This window comes from Hyaena hyaena, unplaced genomic scaffold (genome assembly GCF_003009895.1).
Source record: "Hyaena hyaena isolate Hyena2069 unplaced genomic scaffold, ASM300989v1 scaffold_246, whole genome shotgun sequence".
In the NCBI taxonomy this organism is placed as follows: Eukaryota; Metazoa; Chordata; class Mammalia; order Carnivora; family Hyaenidae; genus Hyaena; species Hyaena hyaena.
The window spans coordinates 899218-924284 of record NW_024080877.1 but is presented as its reverse complement, the minus strand read 5'-3'; the positions used below and the strand labels follow the sequence as shown (position 1 = coordinate 924284).

At 44.6% G+C, this 25067-nt stretch overlaps 1 protein-coding gene across 1 annotated transcript in view; it reads left to right on the top strand.

The window, feature by feature from the left end:
* KIF5C (kinesin family member 5C) overlaps positions 1-25067 on the top strand; it is a 155709-nt gene that overhangs the window by 112549 nt on the left and 18093 nt on the right. The window contains exons 15-23 of the mRNA XM_039244578.1: positions 1196-1342; positions 7246-7434; positions 10969-11086; positions 13217-13293; positions 14573-14682; positions 16958-17059; positions 17303-17363; positions 22034-22105; positions 24668-24772. Of these exons, the coding sequence (XP_039100509.1) occupies positions 1196-1342; positions 7246-7434; positions 10969-11086; positions 13217-13293; positions 14573-14682; positions 16958-17059; positions 17303-17363; positions 22034-22105; positions 24668-24772 (981 nt within the window). The remainder of the gene's footprint in view (positions 1-1195; positions 1343-7245; positions 7435-10968; positions 11087-13216; positions 13294-14572; positions 14683-16957; positions 17060-17302; positions 17364-22033; positions 22106-24667; positions 24773-25067) is intronic.

Genomic DNA, 25067 nt, shown 5'->3' with positions numbered 1-25067 from the left:
TGACTGTAGAGCTGCTAGAAAATGCTCTGAACTCCATATATTCAACTGCGTGAAGGAAGACTCTTTCAGTGGCTTCCCAAGACGGGAACTGCTTCTGTGGGTTTTAAAAACAAAACAAAGTAAGTGGTGGAAAAACCAAAAAAGAGACAGAAAACCAAACCAGAAGTCACTTAGGAAAGGAGGAGACTTAGATTTTCTCTGCTTATTGTTTTCTACAGTAAGGATTCTTTAATTAGTCTTTCATATTATTTGCGTCTCAAAACAATGAAACATTTTCCATAACATGGCCCTTATTTTCTGCCAAGCCCAAGTATTACCAGACTGGTTTAGAGTGCTATTTTCAGTCAGATCATTGAAAAGTACTCAAGTAAAACAGCTACATAGGGAAGAATTGAGTAAGTGTCTTTGCATTGTCCTCCACAGCTCTATAATTTAGGGGACTTATTTTTTTTTGTTGGACGAGTTAATGCCAAGACACCAAAATATGACTATTCTATTGATGTTGAGAGTTAAGTTAGTTGTAAATATCTACCTTCTGGTAACATACATGAGGGACAGAAAAGGGGTGGGTTGTTAATTTTTGGCAATAAAATGGAGCTACTGCTATATGGTAAGACGAAGACCCGACTTACTTGAAAAGAGATGAGAGTATCGAATTCAGCTTTACTGTGAAGGTTAGAAAACTTTTCATAAGTTGTTTTCTAAACTCATGAATGTCTCTCTGGGCCTTCCAGACCCATCTATTATTATGAAGTTGGAAGGAGGTCTGGAAATGGTCCAGGGAGCCGGTTTGTTTGGAAATGGAGGTGGGGTGCTCGCAGGTATGTTTGGCCACCCCCCCACCCCCCACCCCGGAAAATGAGGACTGAAATGGAATATACTGTGGGTAGGAGGATGCGATCACATGCTATAGACCTGCGGGCTCCCTTTGGGCTCTGTGTTTTAATAACTTATTTCACTGCCCCAGAGACTGTCATGTGATATGTGGATGCAACATATCAGGCCATGACGAATCTCCTTTTTTATGAAAGAATGCAGTACTACAGTATAGTTCGACTTAAAAGGACTCTTACGTTGAGATCACATGAAATGATAAAATAACTCCATCCTGTGTTATGTTGTCATTCTTTGCAATGCTGTGGGTATGAACTGATGGGCAGCTCTTTTTAATTCGCTGTTAAAATGTGTTTTTCAGACTACATTGACAACCACACAGAGAGAGCTGAGCCAGCTACAAGAGCTTAGCAACCACCAGAAGAAGAGGGCTACTGAGATCCTGAATTTGCTGTTGAAGGATCTGGGGGAGATAGGTGGAATTATCGGCACCAATGATGTGAAGACTGTAAGCCAGCCCTTCCTTTAGCCCCCTATCCGTTCTTATAATGGTGTGATCCTAAGCAAGCAGGGGCTGTGCTTTATCCTCCTAAGTATCGAATGCTCAGCACAGTGCTTTGCACTCCCCACATATTTGGTGATATTTGAACAAATGAACCAAGGGCTGAATGAGTGACTAAGTGAATGACTGGGTTTGGAAAAGAAGAAAAAAATTACCTTTCAAATATAAGAGATGTCTTCAAATTTTGGCTGGCCTTCTGCAAACTGTGTTATTTCTCAAGCTTATATGCCAATGTCACAGAAGTTTGGAATTGGATAGGTTAAACAACACTTCTAGTATCAGAATTGTGTTTCTCTTTTTCGGTGAGAACCCAGCAGAATGAAAAGTCCCCAATCGGTATGAATTAGGAAAGCTTTCAGCTGAAAGTAATAGGATTCTAACAGTGGCTTAAAAAACAAATCCACATTTAATTATTCACAATATGAGAAGTCTAGAATTTGCTATTCAGGTTGTGATCTGCTTCACCTGGGAGTTTGCTGAACTATAGACTCTCGGGCTCACCACAGACCTATTGAAATTAGAATATGCATTTTAGCAAGATTGTCCAGGTCATTCTAACCTTATTAAAGTTTCAGAAGCAAATTCTGGTCCAGTGTCCCAATGATGTCAAGGAGTCAGGTCTTTTCATTTTTTCTTTTCTGCTTTTGTTAGCTAGTTAGCTTTTTACATTCTTAGACTTTTGTCTCATGGTAACAAGAGAGAGGCTATGGCACCGAGCATCGAGCATCGTATCTTCACACAGCCACATCCAAGGTGGGATGGGTTGAAAAGGCAGCCAACTTCCATCCAGGATGGAACTATATCCCAGAAGTCCCCGACAGATGTCCCTTATACCTTACTAGCCAGAATTGGGCTACCTGGTCACCCCAAATTACAAGGGAGGCTGGCAAAGCAAAGAGAAATAATATTGCTATAATTGGCTTCAACCAACCATGATAAATGCCCTGGAGCTGTCGGTGCCACCGACAGCAAGGAATAGGGGAGGTGGGCAGAATGGGAGGGGTATGAAGTTGTCTGTGAGTCAGAAACAGAGGGACAAGAGAGCACATGTACTGTTATTAGCCAAGAACCGTTAACAATCGCCACAGTATAGGGAGATAGAGATAAGAAAAAATGGCTTTATTAAAGAGGTATAGTTGACATAAATTAAGCTGCACACATTTAAAGTGTATAGTCTGAAAAGCTTTGACATACAACACACTCATGAAAGCATTACCAAGTAAGGTAATGAGCATATCCATCACCCCCAAAAGTGTGTGGGACTGTGGCTGGTCTCTAGTCTGTTTTAGTGATCTAATCGTTATGCTAAAACCACACTGTTTTGATTACTGTAGCTTTATGATAATAATACAGCACCTTGTACAAAGTAGCCATTGATAGCTGTGGTGGATTTTGGCCAGCCGGGGAATGGCATTACATTGTTCAACGTCTACTTCACAAGGCCCTAAAATCAAATTCTTTGAGGTTAGCCCTTTCAAAGACTGAATTCTATATCAGCCTTTATGGGCACCCCCAGGTTTTGAGTTGGGCTTGTTAAATACTAGAAAAGGCTCCCCAGATTCCTTCTGTTTATACACATTTCTGGGAAACAGGAATCCCTTCTTAGATGACATAACAGATCTAGTCTTAGATTATACGACCTCTTGTAAACCTAATCATTCTTTCATAGAACCTCTTTTGTAACTGAATATTTCATGAATCTTTGCGAATGAATCTAATTTTAGCACAGAATTCTCAGATACTATACGATTAATCCTATTAAGCTCCAGTTTGGTGACTTTATACATGGGGATTTAATTTTTAGAAGCATGCTTGCTTTGGTGTTGAGCTATAAACTTCTGTGATTTGGGTGATTAAATGGCCCTTGCAATGTGAAGGTGGAGTTGATTTATGAGAAGGTGGCGCCTGTTGCTGATAACGATAAAGGAAGGTATTTTTATGCTAAGTTCTAAAATAGAGCTAATGAGAAATGCTAATGAAATCAAGGAGTGTCTGGGTGCTTCGGCATTAAAAAAAGAGTCCTTACCTTAGGGAATGTGAAGTATGATTGAGATTATTTTTAAATACTCAACTGGATGTTTTCCAGATATTTTTGGATTCCAGACATTGGATGCCTTGGTTAATTTCATTGATAACTAGTTATTTTCATTGATAACTCTCATTCAGAGAGCGTCATATTCTTAATCATTATCAGGTTTTTTTCCTTACAATTATGATTTAATCATTAGGACAATGAGAGCTAAAGGGGAGGAGTTATATGACTTTGGGCAATTCACTTCACTTCTTGGGGCTTCATTTTCCTGATTTGTAAACTGTAAGATGAGCCCACATTATCTTGAAGGTTGTCAGTTCAGAAACTTCATGAGTGATATATATATATTTCTTAAATCTACATTTTGCGTATAGAGTATTGGTTATGAGTATTCAATTGAAGTAATTTTTTTATCTAAGACAATGAGCTGATCAAGGAAATCTTTGTCAGTGATCTTGTTTTTGTTCCTAAAACAAAACAAGTTCCCACATGGTCCCTTTTGGTCATACCCTGGGGTAAGGGGAAGAGATGTCTTCACTTCAAGAATACAACAGGCTTGGGGTACCTGGGTGGCTCAGTTGGTTAAATGTTCACTTCGGCTCCGGTCATGATCCCGTAGTTCATGGGTTAAAGCCCCACGTCAGTCTCTGTGCTGACAGCTAGCTCAGAGCCTGGAGCCTGTCTTTGGATTCTGTATCTCTGTCTCTGTGACCCTCCCCTGCTCATTTGTCTCTCAAAAATAAATTAAAACATTAAAAAAAATTATTAAAAAAAAAGAATACAACAGGCTCAGACAGCAGGGAAACCCTCGTTTATCCAGCTTAATCATGTCTTCAGACATTTTCAGGGTTCAGACAATACTTTGTTTAGTCAACAAAATGAGACCAACAAATAAAGACGTGAGCCTAGAATTGACTTTATCTGGGTTTATTAGTGAGCTTCCTCTTCTTGTCTTGTTCTTGCTTTCTTGAAAACAAAAGATTTCCATAAGTCTAACCACAAACCAAATAGAAAGTTGAGGCAGATGAAATGAAAGGGATTGGATTGGCTGCCAACTTTTCTTTTGACTTTGGGTCCGGAGAGGTGGAGGTGAGGAATTTTAAGCATCAGAGACTCTGCTGTGGCTCAGCCAGAGATGCAGATACACTGCTCCAGATTCTGGGCCTGAAATCATCCCTCATCACCAACTGCGCCACTACCATCAGCCTCTGCAATCCAGCCTTGGGTCTGCAGGGACAGGGGTTTCTGGGTCCGAGCCCCCAGCCAGAAATGTGACCCCCAGGGAGTCTTGCATCTCCAGTCCCCTCCTGTCCTTTAAGCTCTTGGAAGCAACCACTTCACGTCTTAGCTGTGTATTGCGCTAACAAAGAAAACGGACATTTTTGGGCATTAAAAAAAAAAAGAGAAAAAAAGACTTCTAGTCCCCTTCTGATTCTAAGGTGTTAGAATGTGAACAGTCACCTCACCTACCTTTTACTTGGCCTTGAGATGGCACCTTGCATAGTTCTACCATGCTCTAGAGGCCTGGAGTGCTGGCTATGGAGGTGACTTCTAATAGGAGGGGCAGGCAGCGTCTGCACACCCGTGTGAAGGCAGCTTTTTCTTCTGGATTAGTCATCTCTGTCGGATCACGCAGTTTAGTGTGTATGTTGGAGTCATTGTCAAACCCAGGGGAGAGTTATAAATAACACTTCAGCAGGAAACTCTTGATTCTCCTTTTTGAAATAACAGTGTACTGGGATTACTGAAAACTTTAAATGTACATGACTGAATAGCTGAACTCTTAAGTGGTTAAAACAAAGCAAAGCAAACACAACCAAAAAAACACCTTTTTGGAGCTTTTTTTTTTGTTTGGAGTATTTTTTTTCCACCAGACTCAAAATCTTCTTTTAGACCTCCTAGGACAAGAGTAGGCTCCAGAAGTTACGGTTCTGGTTTGGGGGGAAGAGGCGTCCAGCTTTCAATTGGGAGGAAGCCTATTATTGTATATACACTCTTGGTCTTCCCCAACGCACATGATATCTGGGCATAGGGTATACAAAGAGTCCTTGTTTATAGATGGGGCTGGAGAGGAGGAAGTGTTCGTTCCCTTCCCCAAATGCCATGCCTATTGGTGCGGTGTTTTCCCATGAGGAGCTTGTGTAGGTTGTGAATTCCACATGGAAGAGAGAGATGTTTGCTTGCCTTTCAGCAGAAGCTGAACTAATATGGGATACCTGGTGAGGCTAAAGAACAAGCTTCTCACGTCTGCTCCATGCTGGAGCCATCACAAAGGCAGAACAAAACTGCACTGAAAGATTTGGGGATGTTTCTCACCTGTTCTCTCCATGCTCTTGAGTTCTAAAAAGTAATGTGAGGAGGAAAGGTGTTGGTAGGCAAATCCTTATTGGCAGTTGGAATTATAATTGGCTTACCGAGAACCTTCATTAACATAAGATGGTAGAGAAGATTATAGATTCTCTTTCTGATAACATAGATTCTGCTTTGTGTTGATTGACACTGGAGTCATTTAACAAATACTGTTGTGGAATTTCTGGGGGAAGGTTGATACCAGGTTACAGGCACTTAGGGCTGTCTAGTATACTTCCTCTCTGCTACCAATTTTAAGGACTGATACATGAGTCCATATTCCTAGCTCTTAGATTTTTACTGAAAAATCCTCATAGGATGAGTCAGTGACAGCCATACTGACAAAAATAGGCAGTTATAATGTACTATGTACTGTGTATAATTATACTGTGTATAATGTACCGTGGAACATTAAAACCATAGTTGGAATCATGGTCTTTAGAACCAATTGAAGCCCGTATTTGTGGACTGGGTACTGGACAGCGCTCTTGTTTTCTCCTGAGGTGCTAGGATGCCCTCTGGTGGTGAAACAAAATATGCACACAGTTACTTTGCTCGTTTGGTCAATTGCCCTTCAAGAGCATGTTTGCATCTCTGCCAGTGAGTTTCTATCCCAAGTACCTTGCTTCGGTTTTTGTTTCCAGTTGAGCTCTGAAGCTCAGACCCCAAATATGAGATCATGCAGGAATGCTGGCTGTCAGAATCTATCTTTCTAAAGGTGGATTCAGACTGTTAAACTCTCAGGTAATTTTAAATAATATAAACTCTTTAGATGGGGTAGACACAGAGATGTAAATACTGATTGGTGGTAAATGAAGTCACGTAGGAAAACCTTCATTTGACAATGACACATTCTTATTCATTAAACTTTTTTTTGTTTAATCGAAGACTAGATAGAAAATCCTTTTTATTTCAACGTTTGCTTATAGAAACATATTTATGACATTATTCTATCTCTCTAAATAGCAGACTACAGAGAACATAAGTTAAATTTTTATTTGAGTTCTTATGGGGCTCTGAGTCCCCTTTAGGAACACTGGGACTTGTAGCTGTTCTAGAAATGTAAGGTAAAAGACATTGAAAGGAATACCTCATCAGAGTTATCTCTTTTTAAATGAGATAACTTTTAAAGACATCTCTGATGTCTTTCTCCTCTGATATCATGTCTTTCATCTTAAAAATTAGATATGATTTAATTTTTTGATTAAGGATTGATTGATTATATTTAGTAGAGGTTTTTAAGTCAGTCTTCCCTGAGGCTTCGGGAAACCTGGGGAATACACACACACACACAGTGAACATATAGTAATTTTTAGTGATCATTTTCAGCTTGTGGTCCTATAATTATGGATCCCTAATAGAAATCCATAGACATCTTGAGGATCCATGGACAGATTCGAGGGGCCCCACAAACCTCTGGAAATTATCTATATAGGCAATAGTTGAACATATTCCTGCCTGTGCTCAGTTGGCAGATGTGAATGGAGTCATTGAGGAGGAATTCACCATGGCCCGCCTGTATATTAGCAAGATGAAGTCGGAGGTCAAATCCTTGGTGAACCGCAGCAAACAGCTTGAGAGCGCCCAGATGGACTCCAACAGGAAGATGAATGCCAGCGAGCGGGAGCTGGCAGCCTGTCAGCTGCTCATCTCCCAGGTGGGTCACCCCCCTTCCCCTTATGTCATGCCCTTGACCTCTTGAAATCTGCGTCCTCTGTGCTCTCACTGGGACTGATGATACACGGTAGGGATAGTTGATGGACTTTGCTTTACCTAAGACTTGCCCACTTGCCCATGGCCTCCCTAGGCAATGACAGCCCAGACTTCTTCTTAAGGCTAGATTTTATTGTGGGAATTACATGAAATACCTTCAGGCCCTTTTAAAAGGATGTGTCTTCACATCTCTAACTGTGTATGGATCCATAGGTAGGTAGGTAGAAATCTATAATGAATGGATGAGATTGGGTAGAATCTAAATCCCCTACGACCCAAGGTAACATTCCTTCATCTGTTAATCTCTACCACAGGTCCAACTTAATATGTGAAAATAGAAACTATTTCTGCTATCGCTATTATTAATAATAGTGGCAGGTGACATTTTATTGAGGATTTACAATGCTCCCTGCACTGCACTAAGCACTTTACGTGCATTATTTCACTTGGTCTTTAAAAACATCCTGGTCGTGGTGCCTGGGTGGCTGAGTCGGTTAAGCATCAACTTCAGCTCAGGTCATGATCTCACGGTTCGTGGGTTCGAGCCCCGCGTCAGGCTCTGTGCTGACAGCTAGCTCAGAGCCTGGAGCCTGTTTCAGATTCTGTGTCTCCCTCTCTCTGACCCTCCCCTGCTCACACACTCTCTCTCTCAGAAATAAATAAAACATTAAAAAAATATAAACATCCTGGTGGGCAGGTTTTGTTATTATTATTATTCCTGTTTTTCAGATAAGAAAAGTGAGACTCAGAAAGATCAAATATATTCTGCCCAAACTCATACAGCCATTGAAAGGCAGATCTGGCACTCAAACCAAAGCCGGTGTGAAGGCAAAGGCTTGAAGGTATTTTCAAGTCCCAGGGCACGTTTCCTCTGCCCTGCGAGTTAAGCTGTTCTCCTTCCCACTGGAATGGCATTTTCATTTCAGTGAGATGGTTTCGGAAAACAGCAGTCTAGTTTTCTGGTCTGCCACTGGTATCTGAGCTGGGTGTTTGGGGTTTGCGGCTTCTGTTGAGTGGTTTAGGGAGAGCTGCTCACTGCCTTACACCAGGCATTAAAACAGCTGAAATCATTTGCAGGAAACTGATACCAGCATGGAGTGGTACATCAAATGATACTGAGAGACAGACCAAAGCATACTTCATTCTGGTCTGCTTGTAAACACAGTAATATGTAATCACAGAGCCAGCTCCAGCCTCCTTGTCGCCCGCCATACTAATCTAAGAGATGCAAAGTAACGCGTCAAGTTTCCATCGTATAACTAATGTAATAAGCAAAAATGTATTGAAAAGATTTAGTGCTGGTGTGTGATAGTGAAATTTATATACAGTGCTGAGAAACGTATAATTTGGTCAGTCCTTTTGGAAAGCACCTTGGGAATCAAAAACCATAAAAATGCAAGTACTCTGGTCCAGTAATTTCACTTATGGTATTTTCATTGGTAATGAAAATGCAAAATTTTATTTTATATGTTACTTCCTGATTAAAATATCAAAAGCCTATATGGAAGATATTAGGTGTAATATTGCTTACATTATAATAAAATAAAATGCCCAAATATCTATTGATAGGCTAATAACATAAAGTTGTATGGGAGAATGCTGTGCAGCTCTTACAAAAAATTTGTGAAATCTAGCTATTTGAAAAGTTTAATTATATAAAGGTAAGTGAAAATGAAAATGCACAGTTATATTTATGCTGTGCCTTGTAACTTTATACAATATGCATTCTTACAGTTAAGATCAGGAATAGTTGATAAGTTAAGAGTGGTTCATGGGTGAAATCTTGCCGGATTTCCTTTATTTGACATTTTTATGATTGAGAAAATAATGAACATTAGGGCACAGTACATACACCTCAAGTCTAATATCCAGGTCACCTATTAAATGATAACATGTGATTTTTTTTATAGTCTGCACCCCCCCCTCCCCCCCCCGCCCCCAGCACTTGAAGACCAAGGCAAGAGTGCAAATAGAGGTCCTTCGGTCTACAGCCCTCTGTCTCCTCTTCTCATCTGGACATACCAGCCTCTGCGTCAAAAGTCCGTTCTGCACTGTCTGTGCACTGATGGACCTGTGTCACTGTCAACTCTATGTGTGTAGATTGATGACCGAAGCTGCAGTGTGAGCCCAGGGAATGGCCTTTAGAGACCCTGGAGTAGGGAGTTTCTGGGTTTCCAGGAGGGACATGTGGGTTCTGCATGGCAGAACCTTAGCATACGGACCCCTTAGCATACGGACTCTTGGCTCAGTGGAGTGAGTGTGGCCAGAGGGCAGCCCAAATGGGGTGCTCTGAGGTGTGGGTCCCAAGACCAAGGCCCCAGTTGCCCAGGTCTGGAGTTGGACATTGACTTCAGGCGTATGAGCTCAGAGTCAGGAATATTTGAGCGTTTCAGTGTTAAAGCATACCTGCACCAGTGCCTTCTACATTAGCAACAGATGCAGCTTTCTGTTGGGTGCTGCTTTTAGTCTCTCACAATTTCCGCAAAGCCAAATATTCAGTCATTCTTCCCTGGGGTTCCCAAGTAAGACCTTGGCTCTTTATTTTCTAACACGATCTAAGGAATCTGACAAAATATTTCCAGCTGAAATGCTATTATTTTCTTCATTGACCCTCATCCTTTTCACCAAAAGCTACGCTGATAAGGTGATTGCTCCACCTGAGCCCCATTTCCCAGATGTTATTTCATTAGATTAGAGCTCATTCTCCAGGGTTTTCCTCCCTTAATGTGAACACTGTACATCTTGACCGGGGGGGCGGCAGGGGGGGCGCGGTCTACCTATTTCCATCTGCTTAGAAGGGCCCACTGTCTTTATTCAGTCAGTGAGTTCCAATTCATTCATTGGCGCCACTAATATTTAGTAAGTATCTACTCCATGCCCTCAAGGAGCTAACAAGTAAAAAGAAACAGAGTGGGTGCTGTAAGAAAGTGTTGGGACCTAAGCGATAAGGACTCTGGGAGGGTAGGGGGAGTGAGGGAGAGCACTTCCTTGGGAGAAGAAAATGTAAAATGCAAGGTCCTTGAGACAGAGGTATTGGTGTGCTTGAGAGACAGAAAAGGAAAAGACACAATGTTTGAGTTCCAAAGACAGAATCTAGAGGCGCTGGTTCAAAGATGAAGCCTTCTGCCCTAGATGTTTTCCCAGTCCTTTCTCTCCAGCACACTCTGTTTCCTATGAGGAGAAAAACCAGCTTGAGCTTTGGCATCTCGCTTAAGTAGATGGTGAGGAGGGGCATGGCCATCAGAGGGGTCTGTGAGGAATGAGGCAGAGAAGCACAAGGAAGACACAAAAGACTAGGTTAGTCTGTGATCCCAGATCCCAAGCAGAGGGCAGAATATGTATCACTTGGGGGTGGGTACTCCAAAAAGAGACCCAAGAACTCCTCCTCCATTGCATTTTCTCATTGGACAGTCCAAGGCAAGTCAGGATGGCAGTTATGGTCACTCATGCCTCCTTTAATCTCTTTGCTTATTTAAAGCATGAAGCCAAGATCAAATCCCTGACGGACTACATGCAGAACATGGAACAGAAGAGGAGGCAGCTGGAAGAGTCCCAGGACTCACTTAGTGAAGAGCTGGCCAAACTCCGAGCCCAAGGTAAGTAATTGACTACTTTGCAGGTGTTGAGCTCTTGGCCTACATCAGATACTCTCTGGTTGGCTGAACTCGTGATGTTTAGTTTTGCTCAATTATAGCATTTCTAGATCTACTGAAAACAATGAAATAATCATAGGGTGGGAGCAGTAAAAAAAAAAAAAAAAAGAAATATCCAGAAGCCTGCCCCCAGTATCTGCTCCTCTTCCCTTTTCCCTTGGTCTCCCTGCTTCCCAAGTCAGGATCCTTTCTCTTCTCCACTCCTGCCTCCAGTGTGTCACCACAGCCTGTCCATGTGACCTGCCAGGTACTCTTCTCTGCCTTCATTTTTGCCATCCTTAATCCTAATCAAGAGTTGTGGCTACACCCATCTCTGGACATTCCTGCCCCATCCGCTCCTGGCAGCCACTGTGCTGCAGCCCAAGAGACTGTTCTAAAATCACATTCCGTCTTGCGCCCAGCCTCATGCCAATGCTCCTTCCAGGGTGTCCCACTGCTCTTAATATAAAGTCTGAATTTCCACCAATGGCTACCTGCACCCTCCATCCTACGAACAAGCTCTTTCCTTTGCCAGGCAGCCTCCTGATACCCTTTGCTTAGGGAAGAGCCTGACACATAGGAAGCACTCAAAAGATACGAATAAATAGAAGACATTGAAGAGAGATAATTAGAAATGCAGAAACCAGATCAGGATTAAGAATGTGTGCATTGCGGTGACATGGAACACACCTACTATGAGTTGCAATGAGAATTGTTAGTCCTTTTAGGAAAGCATTTTGAAAATAAATATTAACAATTGTAACACTTTTCACACCTTTTGATCCTCACATCTCAAATATTCATTGCAGAATTCCTTGTTTTAGTGGGGGGAAAGAAAAGGAAGCCACCTAAATGCCCAACAATTAAATGAGCTACTGTATGTTGTTTAACCAAAGACGTACTGGAGGTGAAGTATGGGGGGGCTGTATAGCCATGCTTACGATACATCCTTAAATTAAATAAAGATCATAATATGCAGTCTTATCTTCACTGTGGTTATAGCATTTAGGAATCAATGGATGCTTGTGTTCCAAGGCCTGCAGATTAATATTTGAAATGAAAATGGTTTTGATAGGATAATAAGATTGGTGATGATGCTACCCTGTTTTTATTTCCCTTACTGTTAACATAGTTATTTGCTCAGTAAATGCATTTTGTTTCAAATGCCAGGGCAAATTTAAAAAGATCGAGAACATCCTCACCCCTGCTATGACCTTGTAATGCTTTTTTTATGTGATAATGGATGACTGTTAGAGACGGGGTGCTCCCTCTAAGACTTCACACAGGAAAGAACTTTTGGCCCCTGTAAAGGGCTTCTGCAGTGGGGCCACTGAGTAGAAATAAACTGAGGTGCGAAGATCTGAAATAAAGCAGAGCAGACTAGATAGAAGGCATAATGACTTGAACGTCACTGTTTTAAACCATCTTGCTCCCACCCACCGCCCCTGCCTTCGCCTGCCACGGTGTGCTCAGGGAGTGTCCGTGACCATGAACAGGCTGGGACCAGCTTCCACCCGAGGTGTGCACTCAGCAGCCTTGCCCCCAGTATGGGGCCTTCTTGTTTAACCTGGAGAGTGTGATTTTATATTTCTGTTTTCTGTGTTGGTATCCTTAGATTATGTTTCCCTGCTCTAGATTCTTAGAGAATAAACAGCTTACCCATGGGAGGTAAATGAGTTCTTTCTGGAACTCTAATAGTGGCATGAATCCAAAGGCCACTAACATTCACACAGTGCTTGGTAATCTACAAAGCAGGTTAATGTACAGTGCCTCGGGGCTTGCTCACTGAGGCCAGGTGAGGCCGGTTGTCCGAGGTGTGAGGTCGTAACCAGCCAGGTCGACTCTGACCGAGAGTGGCCCACTCCAGGCTAGCACCTGTCCCCGACGATCTCCCTCTGCAGCCCTCCTCAGCCAGAAGCCCTCTTCCCAGTCTTGGATACATACCATGGGTTGTAGTTGGTGATGTAAGCTCACGTTTCACCCCGTAGCCCTTCTTCCTTTTTTTCTGGTCTTTTTTTCTTTGATTTTTTTTTTTACTTTTGGATGTGAGTTCTGCCAGTTAAATCTTAAATCATCGTTTAAAATTCACAACAGAAAAAATGCATGAAGTCAGTTTCCAGGATAAGGAAAAGGAACACCTGACCCGACTTCAGGACGCCGAGGAAATGAAGGTGTGTGTGCCTCCCCTCCCATGAAGCTCAGCACGCATTCAGACCACACTTTCTTGTTCTAGGGAAATCTGTCTCCTTCAGAGATGTGTTTGGCAGTGCAGGAGGGGGGCGGGGAGCCAATGCTGGGCATTCAAGGCCGTTCTCACAGTGTGGCCCGGCGTGGGACTGAGGTGGAGATGGAGGTGTCCAGAAACCCCGTGACATCTGTAGTGATAGCCATGCTGCCTTGGTACATTTCTTCCCCGTTCCTGGGGCAGAAGGAAAGAGCAGAGCCCCCCAGTCACTACATGGGCCACACTGTTGAGGTTACCTTCTGAGGAAGTGTTTGCCCTTTCTTTGAATGAAAGAAAACATGTCTCCTCTTGACCTTTTTCTTTTTTTATTTAAAAAAATTATTTTATTTTTGGGAGAGTGCAAGTGGGGGAGGGGCAGAGAAAGAGGGGACAGAGGATCTAAAGCAGGCTCTGTGCTGACGGTAACGAGTCTGAATTCGGGCTCGAACTCACGAACTGTGAGATCATGACCTGAGCCGAAGTCAGATGCTCAACCCACTGAGCCACTCAAGTGCCCCTCCCCTTGACTTTTTAAAAGAAGCACTCCAAATTTGAATTTCCATCTTCTCCATAGAGATCTTTATTTTTGGTCACATGTAAAGTAGTGAAGGAAAATGTAGGGAAAATGATGGGGAAATAAGAATTTTAGGTGAATAAAAAGATAAGAGAAAATGTATAATTTTGCTTCAGACCACTAGTCCCTTTGGGTGTAAGCCCATAGTTAAAACAGTGCCCGTGGCATGATCCTCCAGCCTCACTGTGATGGGCCCTCCCCTGGCTTCACATGGCTTTGTGAAGAATTCTCCTTTGAACATCACTGTAAATCTGTGCAGTGGGGAGGGCTGGGGCGATTATCTAAATTTTACAGGGAAGGAAGTGTGGCTCACACAGGTTACATGGCCTGTCTGAGGCACCTGGGTAGTCAGAGGTCTGTGCCCTCTGACTGACCTGGCTAGAGAAGCCATGTAGCGCCAGTGAGCTGCAGAAGGTCATGGAAAAGCATTTTATTTAATTAATGGGCTGATTTCCTCCCAGGACCACTATGTTTTATAATAGATCTTTGGGTTTTGTTGTGCCAGTAGAACAAGGCGGATTCTGAGGGTCCCAGTTTGGGGATTTGACGGCAGTGGGATGTAGGGTAGGAGGCAGAAGCGATCCAGGGCTTGGCAGAGTGTGGGCTGTGAGCCAACGAGTGGATGACACATTTCTCGTGGCCTGGCTCGCAGAAGGCACTGGAGCAGCAGATGGAGAGCCACCGGGAAGCTCACCAGAAGCAGCTGTCCAGACTTCGGGATGAAATCGAGGAGAAGCAGAAAATCATCGATGAGATTCGGGAGTGAGTCAGCCCAGGGGCTCTTGGGATATGGGGGTGGGCATGGCATCTTCGGCCAGCCCAGAAGGATGCGGCTTTGAGCTGAGGTCTGCTCCCCTCGCCCCGTGAGCCTTGTGCTCTGCCCTGTGCTGCAGTGGGCGACACATGCGGCTCCTGATCTCTGTCTTCCCACCTGGAGCTGAGCCTTGGGGAGCTCCCGTGGGGCAGGCGGGTGCACCGTCCTTCCTTGTCCCCAAGGAGCTGGGGTCGTGTCGGGGACTCAGCTGGGTACACACGTGCCCTCGTGGGTGGAGACATGGTCAGTATGGAAAACATACTTTAAAAAGCTCTCAAGTGGTCCTCACTCAGGGGTTCTGATCGGTTAATAAGTACTCCAGAGAAGATAGTCAGCTCCCGCTGGCTTCTCACCCAAACTCATAAATGCACCCTGCACAACTCTGCACCACCTGGTCACATGTGCATACGTCGTAGAGACCTGTGTCTGTGCTCGGGGACCATTTGCCAGGATGGCTTCATTGCAGCTTGTCTGTGGTGATACCCCCCCACCCCCCCAACCCCCCGCTCCAGGGCCATTCTCCTGTCCTGTCATGGCCACTGAAGGACCCTTGCTCCATTATGATCTCTCCTCTCCTCTCCTATTACCTTTCTGCCTCATTGTCAAAACAAGTCAAGCTGGGAAGTGCCTTCAGGATCCTCTCCTTGAGGGGTCTTCACGTTTTTCCACAGCTCATCTCTTGGCAATCTTTGAACGTCTTGGCAGAATGATTGATTGATTTAATTAATTTATTTAATATTTATTTTGAGAGAGAGAGAGAGAGCAAGCGCGCAAATGAGGGAGGGGCAGAGAGAGAGAGAGAAAATCCCAACCAGGCTCCGTACTCAGTCTAGAGCCCAGTGCTGGGCTCGATCTCATAACCTTGAGGTCATGACCTGAGCCATAATCAAGAATTGCATGTCTGACCAACTGAACCACCCAGGTGCCTCTAGGATAATGTTTTTAAATGCCCCAAGTTAAAGATGCAGGAAAACAAAGAAAACCAGTTATATTGAAATACATTTTCATTCACTAACACCTCCTCTTCCCCATGCGCCCTGCCCCCAAGATGTAGACTAAAGGCTTCTCCCACTCTCACTTTCTGTAGATGAAGAGCCAGGTTTCTGTATGGGAATCAAGGTTAAATGAGTTACTTAGGGTCACACTGCTAAGTAGGAATCACACTGGAGTTAGAGTTTAATTCTCCAGACGACTGATCCACATCGCTCTCAGTGTGTGCAAACTGCTCGCACAGCACGTTTGCATTTTAAAAGAGGAGAATGGTAACAGAGCAAAGTCTAAGTGGTGTGATCCCGGGCCCTGTGCACACCGTCTACCTCAGGCAAGCACCTCGTGTCGTCTTTCCTCTCGGAGTTCTGGACCATCCCCACGCTGTTATTCAGGTTGTTCTTTCCCCTTCAAGCATGTCCTGTGTTCTTTGTTCTGATTAATCACCCTCGACATGTTTGGCTAGAAGGGGAAAGGAGGGAGGGAAGGAATGAGGGGAGAGGGAGGGTTGGTAAATGAGTTAGTCAGCAGGTGTAGAAGTTTTGTGGGTCTGTGCCTTTCAAACAGACTGAATTTTCCTTCAGAGAGAGCAGAATCTGTTCCTTTGCGGCTGCACAGGCATGGTCATACAGAAGGTTTTATAAACACTGCGTGCGTGTGTTGACCAAATGCCCCCAACCAGATGGCGAGTTTCCCTTTTGCAGCAGACCCTGGGCTTTCTTTGTATTTCTTCTCTCTGTACCTGCTCCTTGCAGACTTCACACAGGGAACTGCCCCTGTGTCAGCCAGGAATTTGAACCTAGAAATTGTTCTCAGATCATCGGACTAGAGAGGAAGGGAAGGTTGAAATGGCCAAATAAGGGCTCCTGAGTGTGGGTGTGTGCCATCTGTAGGGCAGACAAAGCAGAATTCTTCTGACTGTGCTCTCTTTTCTCAGTTTTTAAAATATCAGTCCTTTTCCAATCTCATTATTTTCCCCCCAAAGCTCTTGCACAAGCCAACTATAAATATATTCTCAAAGCCTTATGTTTCATGCGTCTGAGATGTTCCCAGAAATTAGTTTTCACTTCGGCAGGGAGGAAGCTGTGAGGTTGTTCTCTGATCCCTCAAAATCCTCTAGAATTGCCGCCTTTATTGCACACAACTAATGGGGTTGGAACAGAACCATGTCTTCAGCTGGATGACTCGGAATTTCAGACTAATGTGGAATGTATTGCTTTTTCCTCTCGATTTCAGTTTGAATCAGAAGCTGCAACTGGAGCAGGAAAAGCTGAGTTCTGATTATAACAAGCTGAAAGTAGAGGACCAGGAGCGCGAAATGAAGCTGGAGAAGCTCTTGTGAGTGTGTTTCAAATATTTCCTCGGCTTTCACGCCTCCCTGCGGGGTCTCAGCGAATCTGCTTCTGTGATTCAGATTCCTAAATATTAGGGTCAGGTTGGGCCAACGCTATTTGGCCAATGCTATTTGTGTGAGTTGGTTTGTCTTGTTGATTGATCTGTAGGTGCAAATGGTCTACGGAAAACTCTGATGCCCTTTTGGTGGTTCATGATTTCTTTTTTTTCTTTTTTTCTTTTTTTTAGATTGCTCAATGATAAAAGGGAACAAGCCAGAGAGGACCTCAAGGGGCTGGAGGAGACGGTGGTACGTGAAAATGCTTCCTGACTCACTATCTTCTCAGAGACCTGATGAGTTTGTGATGTGTTGAGTCTGTTTATTCTAAAACGTTATCTGTGCCCACCTTTCTCACATACCATTTTAGACAAAATGTTTAGGCAAATATATTATATATGGAATGTCTACCATATATTTAGACATTCCATTTAGACAAAAAACATTCTGTGGAAAAGTGAGAATTATAGAATTTATTCCCCAGCTCTTTACACAATGATTAACCATCAGTCTGTCAGTCCATCCATCTGCCCATTAGTCCATTCATCCACCCATCCATCCATCCATCCATCCATGCATACTGTCATAATCCTGGAGACCCTGAGTAAGAATTGAACTGACATGCAAATCCATGCCTGAAACTTTACAGGTTTTGCACACTATAGCTTTTTTCCATTCAGCATTTAAGAGCACCTCCTAAGGTCTGGCATTCTTCTAGGTGCTTGGGTTGTATCAATAAATGACGAAGATAAGATCCTGGCTCTTGTGAAGCTCACCTTCAACTGGTGGGGAAGACAGATAGTGAACAATAAGGAAGAAAATCACGACCTCCATTAAATGGTTCTGGAAAGTGCAGAGAGAGGGTGGTGGCTGGCAGAGGTCCCACGAGGAGGTGGCTTTCGAGGAGAGACTTGAAGCAGGTGAAAGAGCAAGCCTGGAAGGGCCTTCCAGGCAGAGGGCAGTAGCCCGTGCCAAGGCCCTGAGGTGAGCCCATGCCTGGTGTTTTGGAATGAGAGCAGGGAGATTAGAGAAGCAAGGAGGACATAGGAGGTGGGCACAGAGAGGTCAAGGCGAGAGGAGCTGCAAGCCAGGAAGGGCCTTGAGACCTACAGGGTTTGGGGTAGAAGAGTGACAGACCAGAAGGGCTCATTATCTGAAATCCTGGTTGGTTTTCTTCATCCTGCATCTGAATTCATTCTGTTTGTCTACTCTGGTTGACTTCCATTTCAGCTGCTCTGAGGGCCCTCGGGGGGCCTTCCAAGTGCCACACAGCCTGTGTTTGAGGACAGACCATTCCAACAGAGGCTCTTGGTTTGGTGAAAACATGTCTGGTTATTTAGAGACATTGTTTAGATAACGTCATGCATTTTATTCCATTCTTGTCACGTGAATTTACATGGGACCGTGCCTGTCTCCAAGAATCTGGTGACCCTGGGCTGTAGGGCTGGGCCTGATTCTGCACTCTGGCTCCTGGGTTGATGTTAATTGCCACTCAAAGCCAGGTGGAGGGACAGAGGGCACAGTCTACTCAAGACAGAAGTAAGATGAGTGTGAAAAGCATCTTGGGTCTTCCCAGCATGGTGGAGAAAATGCACGGGGCGGCTGGCTGTAGGGGAGACTGAAATGAAGCCGTGAAATTGCCTTCTCTATGTCTGTTTTACCGCAGAAGTGATACCCACAGTTGTAGATGATTATAAAAATTCAGGAAAATATTGAAGTTTAAAATGGTCCTATATTTCCACTAGCCAGATATAAGTGACATTTCAGCACCTTCTTCCTTTCCACCCACGACCCAACCCCCACCCCTCGGTCACCTGCCGCGCCTGCCCTTCCGTGCCCTCCCACAGCTCCTCTCTCACTGCCACACTCACACTCGTGCAAAGCCTCTGTCCACTCGTGCACTCAGGCGCACACTCGCGCCGCATGGCCTGCAGCCCCCCTCACACCCACAGGCGCTCACTTCCGTGTTCTCGTGTCTGCACTTCCTTGCGCGCCGGCTCCTCCCACCCTCACCCTCACGTGTGTGGCCCCTTCTCTCTCTTGCTCTCATCCACCACTCACATCTCACATCTCACACGTGTTCACGTTCTGAACCCCCAAGTGGAACCTCATAGCATCTTTTCATTAACCTGCGCTCGGAATCGTCCTCCAACTGTAACTATTCTTCAGGAACAGACTCACTGCCCTTGGTTGGCCTTGCTAGAACTCTCCTTAGCTCAACTCTGCTGGCTTCTTGAGTATTTGGGTGAGACGCGTGGTGGGAGGGGGAGACCTGGCGTCCAAGGGTAGGAGTGTGAAGCCCACTCCGGGAGATGACGTTGGGAGATGTCGAGGGTGTTTTGGGACCCCGGGCGGCCATGGGGCTCTGGGGCTGGCCCTCGCTTGCTGTGTTGATGGGCCTTGTGTTTTCCCCTCTCTGGTCTCACCCGCGCTGTCCCCTGTGATAGGAAGCTGAGCCCTGAGCTTTTACACAGAGGGCAGCGGCCTGTAACATGGAAGGTTTGAAAGGAGGGAGTCAAGTGGGGTGAGGAAATGATAGTCTGGAAACTCACTGCTGCAGGAAAGCCAAATGAGAGCTGCCTAAGCTTAAATGCCAACTTGTTAACTATGTCAAAGGTTTGTACCTGCCCCTCCTGCCCTGCCGAATTCACCTAAGAGCAAACAAAAATGAGACACGTTGCCAAACTCAAGATTCCATAGTGTTTGGTACTTAAGACCCCAAGGAGATGCCTGGCCCTTTGACAGGGTGTCTGCGTCTTCTCTTCTCATTTCCCTTTGGTGTGATGGCTTTTTTATGGAAAATATTTGCTGTGATTACAATTCAGTCAGGAATAAGATCCCTGAAGCAGCAGGGAGAACATGCAGACCAGGGGTGGGGGGCCTGAGCCCTGTGGGCAGGGGCCTGGAACAGCATGTCTGCATAAATGTGCACACTGAGCTGCACCCCTGGGCCTGCGCTAGAAGGTGGCTAATTCCCGCAGAAAGGCATCTGCCGCATCTGAGGAAGCAGTGGACTTCAGGCGCCTCTGACTTCAGCACAGAATTGCAGATTGGACCCAGCGACAAGACCTTAAATTAACACAGAACTTTTTATTCCAAGAAACTTCATGTTTTCATGTGTTTATGGCCTGTTTCTTTTTTCCTGTGAGCACGTGTGAGCTGCTCCCCTTGACACCCTGTGTTATGTCAACTTAGACAAATTAAAAAAGATATGCAAGTTTATCTGCTCCCTTATAGGAAAATATTTTGCAAGGAACGAATTGTATCTCCTGTAGTAAATGCATGGGGAATTAAATGAAAGTAAATAGTTTGTTTTTCTGATCTTGTTAACAAAGGTCAATAGGTTTGACTCAGACCCTTGTCTTAGGAGTCTAATTCCTAAGGGTTCATTTGTAGAAAATAATTCAAAATGAAGAAAAAAATGCCCCCAAGAAGTTAATTACAGCATAACAATATTATAACAGAGGGACACAGCAACAGTAAAAGGAAACAATAAAAGCCTACTGAAGAAATGGCTGTCAAACGTGAGGCATCCGTAAGTTAATACTAACTAATGTTTACTGGTCACTCACAATATGCCAGAAACTGTCATAAAAGTTTTGTAAGGATTTTCACGTTTAATCTTAACAACCATGAGGCAACTACTGTATTTATCCTCATTTTACAAATAAGAAAACTGAGGTACAAGGAGGTTAGGTATGTTGCCCAGGGTCATGTGGATTCAAGGTCCACCACCTGCCTCATCCGTGAGCTCTGTGATATAAAGTAAATGAAAATGGACCAAGACCAGAATGGAGTGTGGAAATACAAAATTTATCAGTTAGGCGGTGCCTGGGTGGCTCAGTCTGTTGAGCATCCTACTTCGGCTCAGGTCACGATCTCACAGTCTGTGAGTTTGAGCCCTACGTTGGGCTGTGTGCTGACAGCTCAGAGCCTGGAGCCTGCTTCAGCTTCTGTGTCTCCCCCTCTCTGTGCCCCTCCTTCGCTCACGCTCTGTCTCTCTCTCAAAATAAATAAACATTTAAAAAAATGTTTTTAAAAAGCAAAATGTCAATCAGTTAGGGTGAGAGAAATTGTGGGGAACTTTCCATTTAAACTGGCATTTTGTATAATGTGTACATGATAAACTAGAGGAAAAAAGGAATTCCTTCTGGTACAATGCAGCCTACTAGGAATTTTGGGGAGAAAACTGTTTTTGTGAAGTTTGTTTGTTTAAGAGAGAAAGAGCGTGTGAGAGAGAGGCAGATAGGGAGAAAGTGAGAGAATCCCAAGCAGGCTTTGTGCTGTCAGTGCAAAGCCTGACATGGGGCCAAACCCACAAACCATGAGACCATGACCTGAGTGGAAGTCAGACACTTAACTGATAGAGCCACTCAGGTGGCACGTGAGAAATCTTTTTATTTATTTATTTATTTATTTATTTATTTATTTATTTTGAGAGAGAGATGGAGAGAGAGCAAGCAGGGGAGGGGCAGAGAGAGAGGAAATAGAGGACTTAAAAGAGATCTGTGCTGACAGCAGAGAGCCTGACTCGGGGCTCAAACTCACAAACCATGAGATTATAACCTGAGCCAAAGGACCTTTTCCCATGAGAAAGCTTGTTAACTTTTGTTGTTGAGGAAAGAGAAAAAGTTCTGTTTAGGACACAGCCAATGAGTAGGCTTTGTTCTAGTTTACGTTTCATTGAGGTCCCAGTCTCTGGCCCTTGGGATGCTCTTGAGACAGTTAGGGGGGTGGACACAACTGGTGGGAAGGTCAGGTCAGTGCGGGAGCGCCATGGCCTTTCTGGTGGGCTCGTTGAGCATGTGTGGGGACTGGGTCATGGGGTCACCCAGATGTTGATGGCCTGGCACCAAATCTGTCACGAAGTCACTATGTTTCCTCCACCACCTAAGTGGCATTTCAACAATCTTCTCTTCCAGTCTCGAGAACTACAGACTCTTCATAACCTCCGGAAGCTCTTCGTCCAGGATCTGACCGCCCGGGTTAAGAAGGTGAGTCCTCTTTTGTGTGAACAGGACTGAGAAGAAAAGAAAAGATGGCCAGAAAGAATCATTTTTGGTTGAAATATCACTTCCTTAAATTGGGGCTGGTTATACTTAAAAATTAATTACTTAAAGCCAGAGAATATATTAAAAGAATGTACCAGAGGCAAAACAAAGCAAAAACAAAAACAAAAAAACTTGGGACAATTTTTCCATCTGATTTTTTCTTCTTAGTTAAAGGAGGTTATAATCCTCTCCCTGGCCTTCATTTCAAACAAGCACATAGTTATCTGGCCGCAGTGTGAGAGCTGCTGTGCATGATGTGGGGAAAATCCAGAGGGGTCACGTCAGGCAGTCTTGCCCCGAAGCCTGGGGAGCTATGCCAGAAGCCTGGAGAAATAGGAGGCAGGAGTGTCCTGTTCGCCCGTAGGCCATTAGGGGCTAGGTCAGCATGTGTGAAGCACTTTAGCACGTGTCTTACTTGTTCTTCCCGACAATGGCGTAAGTGGTTCTTAGTGTTCTCTCGTTAGTGGAGACAGGCTCAGAGGTTAAAGAACTTGCCCAAGGTCACACAGCTGGGAAGAGCCAGAGGTAGAATTGAATCCAGCTCTGTGTGACTTCTGAATCTGAGCCTCTTTGATGCTCATGCCTCACGTAGTGATCCCGGGGACTCAGCATATAGTGGATCCCAGAGTAGCTTGTGGAAGTTTCAGGAAGGAGGGAGAGGTGGAAGCAGCAAGGCGCCTGCTCTTTAACAGTGTTTAAACATGTCCATTCCCAGATGTGCGGCAGGATGGAAGGAAGGTATATTTGAGTGTGTGTGTGTGTGTGTATGTATATGTGTGTGAATATGTGTGTCTGTGTGAAGGAGCCAAGGGAAAGAGGTGAAATATATAAGCACAGAGGAGGTGATTCATGGGGTCAGATCTGACAGGGATGGAATTAATAGCATAGACGGACGTATTGGGCTTAGTATACGGGGCAGGGATACCGTCTCCCAGAGAGTAGTGGAGAGGTCAGAATGGAGACATTTGTAGGAAAATGCATAACAGAGGAAAGATGACTTCGATTTTCTCAATTAATGTGGAGGCTCGGTCCTCAGTGGAAAAGGAAGGGAAAAAGTGGAGAGGCCACAGAGCCTAGAGCAGGCACTGCCAGCAGGGGGTGGAGGGGGGGTGGATTTGTCAGGGAGGAGTGAAGGGATTGCTGAGCAGTGATGTGAGTGTCCAGCTGAGCCTCTCAGCATGGATCTACGTGGGCTCTGACAACTTGGTTCTAGCAACTTTGGGGACCTGGAAATGAAAACAAAGAAAAGCAGAGAATGATAAGAGAGTTCAAAGGCTGAATGGCAGTGGTGGGGTGGGTAGGTAGTGACCACAGGCATCAAAATAGAAATGACCGTCATACCTGGGCCAGGTAGGAAGGAGAGGCCAGAGCATAGGGGATGGAAAGGGAGGCTGGAGAGGTTAGGCAAAATCTGAAACAGCTTAGTCAGAGGGAGGAGGGGGTCTAAGGAGGCTTAAGATCAGACTTCCCTGGTTTCATGATGTAAAACTTTGGAGGAAGAACCTAGTTTTATTAGATCAGTGACTCTCAAAAGTGTGATGATCCGGCTGGCCAGCAACCTTGGCATCACTAGGATGCTTGCCAGATTCGCAGATTCTCAGACCCACCTCAGGTCCATTGAAGCAGAGACTGGGGCAGGGGCATAACCATCTGAGTTTTAATATAGCCACCTCTGGGTGAAATTTGAGAACCTTGGATGTAGATGGAAGAGACACAGGTTTGAGATGCACGTACCTCTGTTACCTCTTGGAAGAGGGAGGGACAGTGGTCTCATCTGGAATCAGATGAACAGGTATGCCTCGCCATTTTGGGCTCCAAGATGTGCTTATACCTGTGTTTCTCAACTCATCTGACCACTGAGCCTGGCCTTGCCAGGAGGGAGGTTTTTATCAATCTCAAGATCATATGAATTTCCTGAGTTTTTCCAGCAACACCGTGCTCAGATGCTTAGTTTGAGGTAGATTCATTAGGTAATTTCATGGAATCGGAAGCTCAAGGGACAAGCACAGGCCATTGGGACTTCCCACTGGGTTCACAGGCACCTGCCCTTAGCTTGGTCACTTCTCTCGGTTGGCGATATTCGAAATTGAATTTTGGTCATGGGTTTATATTTTCATACTGCTTCTTCTTAGGAGTTTTGGAACAGTTTCTTTTGAAAAAGAAAAGTCTATAGAGGTAATTTTGACAGCTAATCTGTATCTTTCAAAGGAAGATTGGAGGTTTTGTTTTGTTTTGTTTTGTTTTTCAGTTCTCTAAAATATAACACTTGTGAAACCCTTGACACCGAGTAAGGACATTAATTGGGAAGGTCATTGAGTCTCAACTTTTAGAAGCTCTTTTTATTTTCACTTTCAGAATAACCTTTGGTGGGATTGGGGTTGTTTTTTGTTTTTTGTTTTTTGTTTTTGTTTTTTTTTAAGAAGACTTAGAGTGTTGTCCGCCTTGTGCTGGGGCTGCGGGCGGGCAGCGTGCTGGCCTGCCCGCTGACCCCTCATGTTGGTGCAGAGTGTAGAGCTGGACAACGATGATGCAGGGGGCAGTGCTGCCCAGAAGCAGAAAATTTCCTTCCTGGAAAATAACCTGGAGCAGCTCACGAAGGTTCACAAACAGGTAGGAGAGTTGTGCCAGCTTCCTTCTGCTTCTTGTATTCTCCTGGACAGAAGCCCCGTAGGCGTGGCCGCAGTTCTGGGAGAAGGCTCTGACACTGAAGGTTAAGGGGCTCTGTCACCACAAGACATTAGTGCCAGACTTGAAGTCCTTTAGTCTTCGGTGACTTCCCTTATATATAAAATTCTTTTTATCGAGGCCAAATAGAGGGAATTGAGTTGGAGCTCTTGGGGTTTGGGAAGTGGGGTGTTCAAACCCTATCTTTCCATCCTGTTTCCAGTCCCAGCCCTTGACCTAC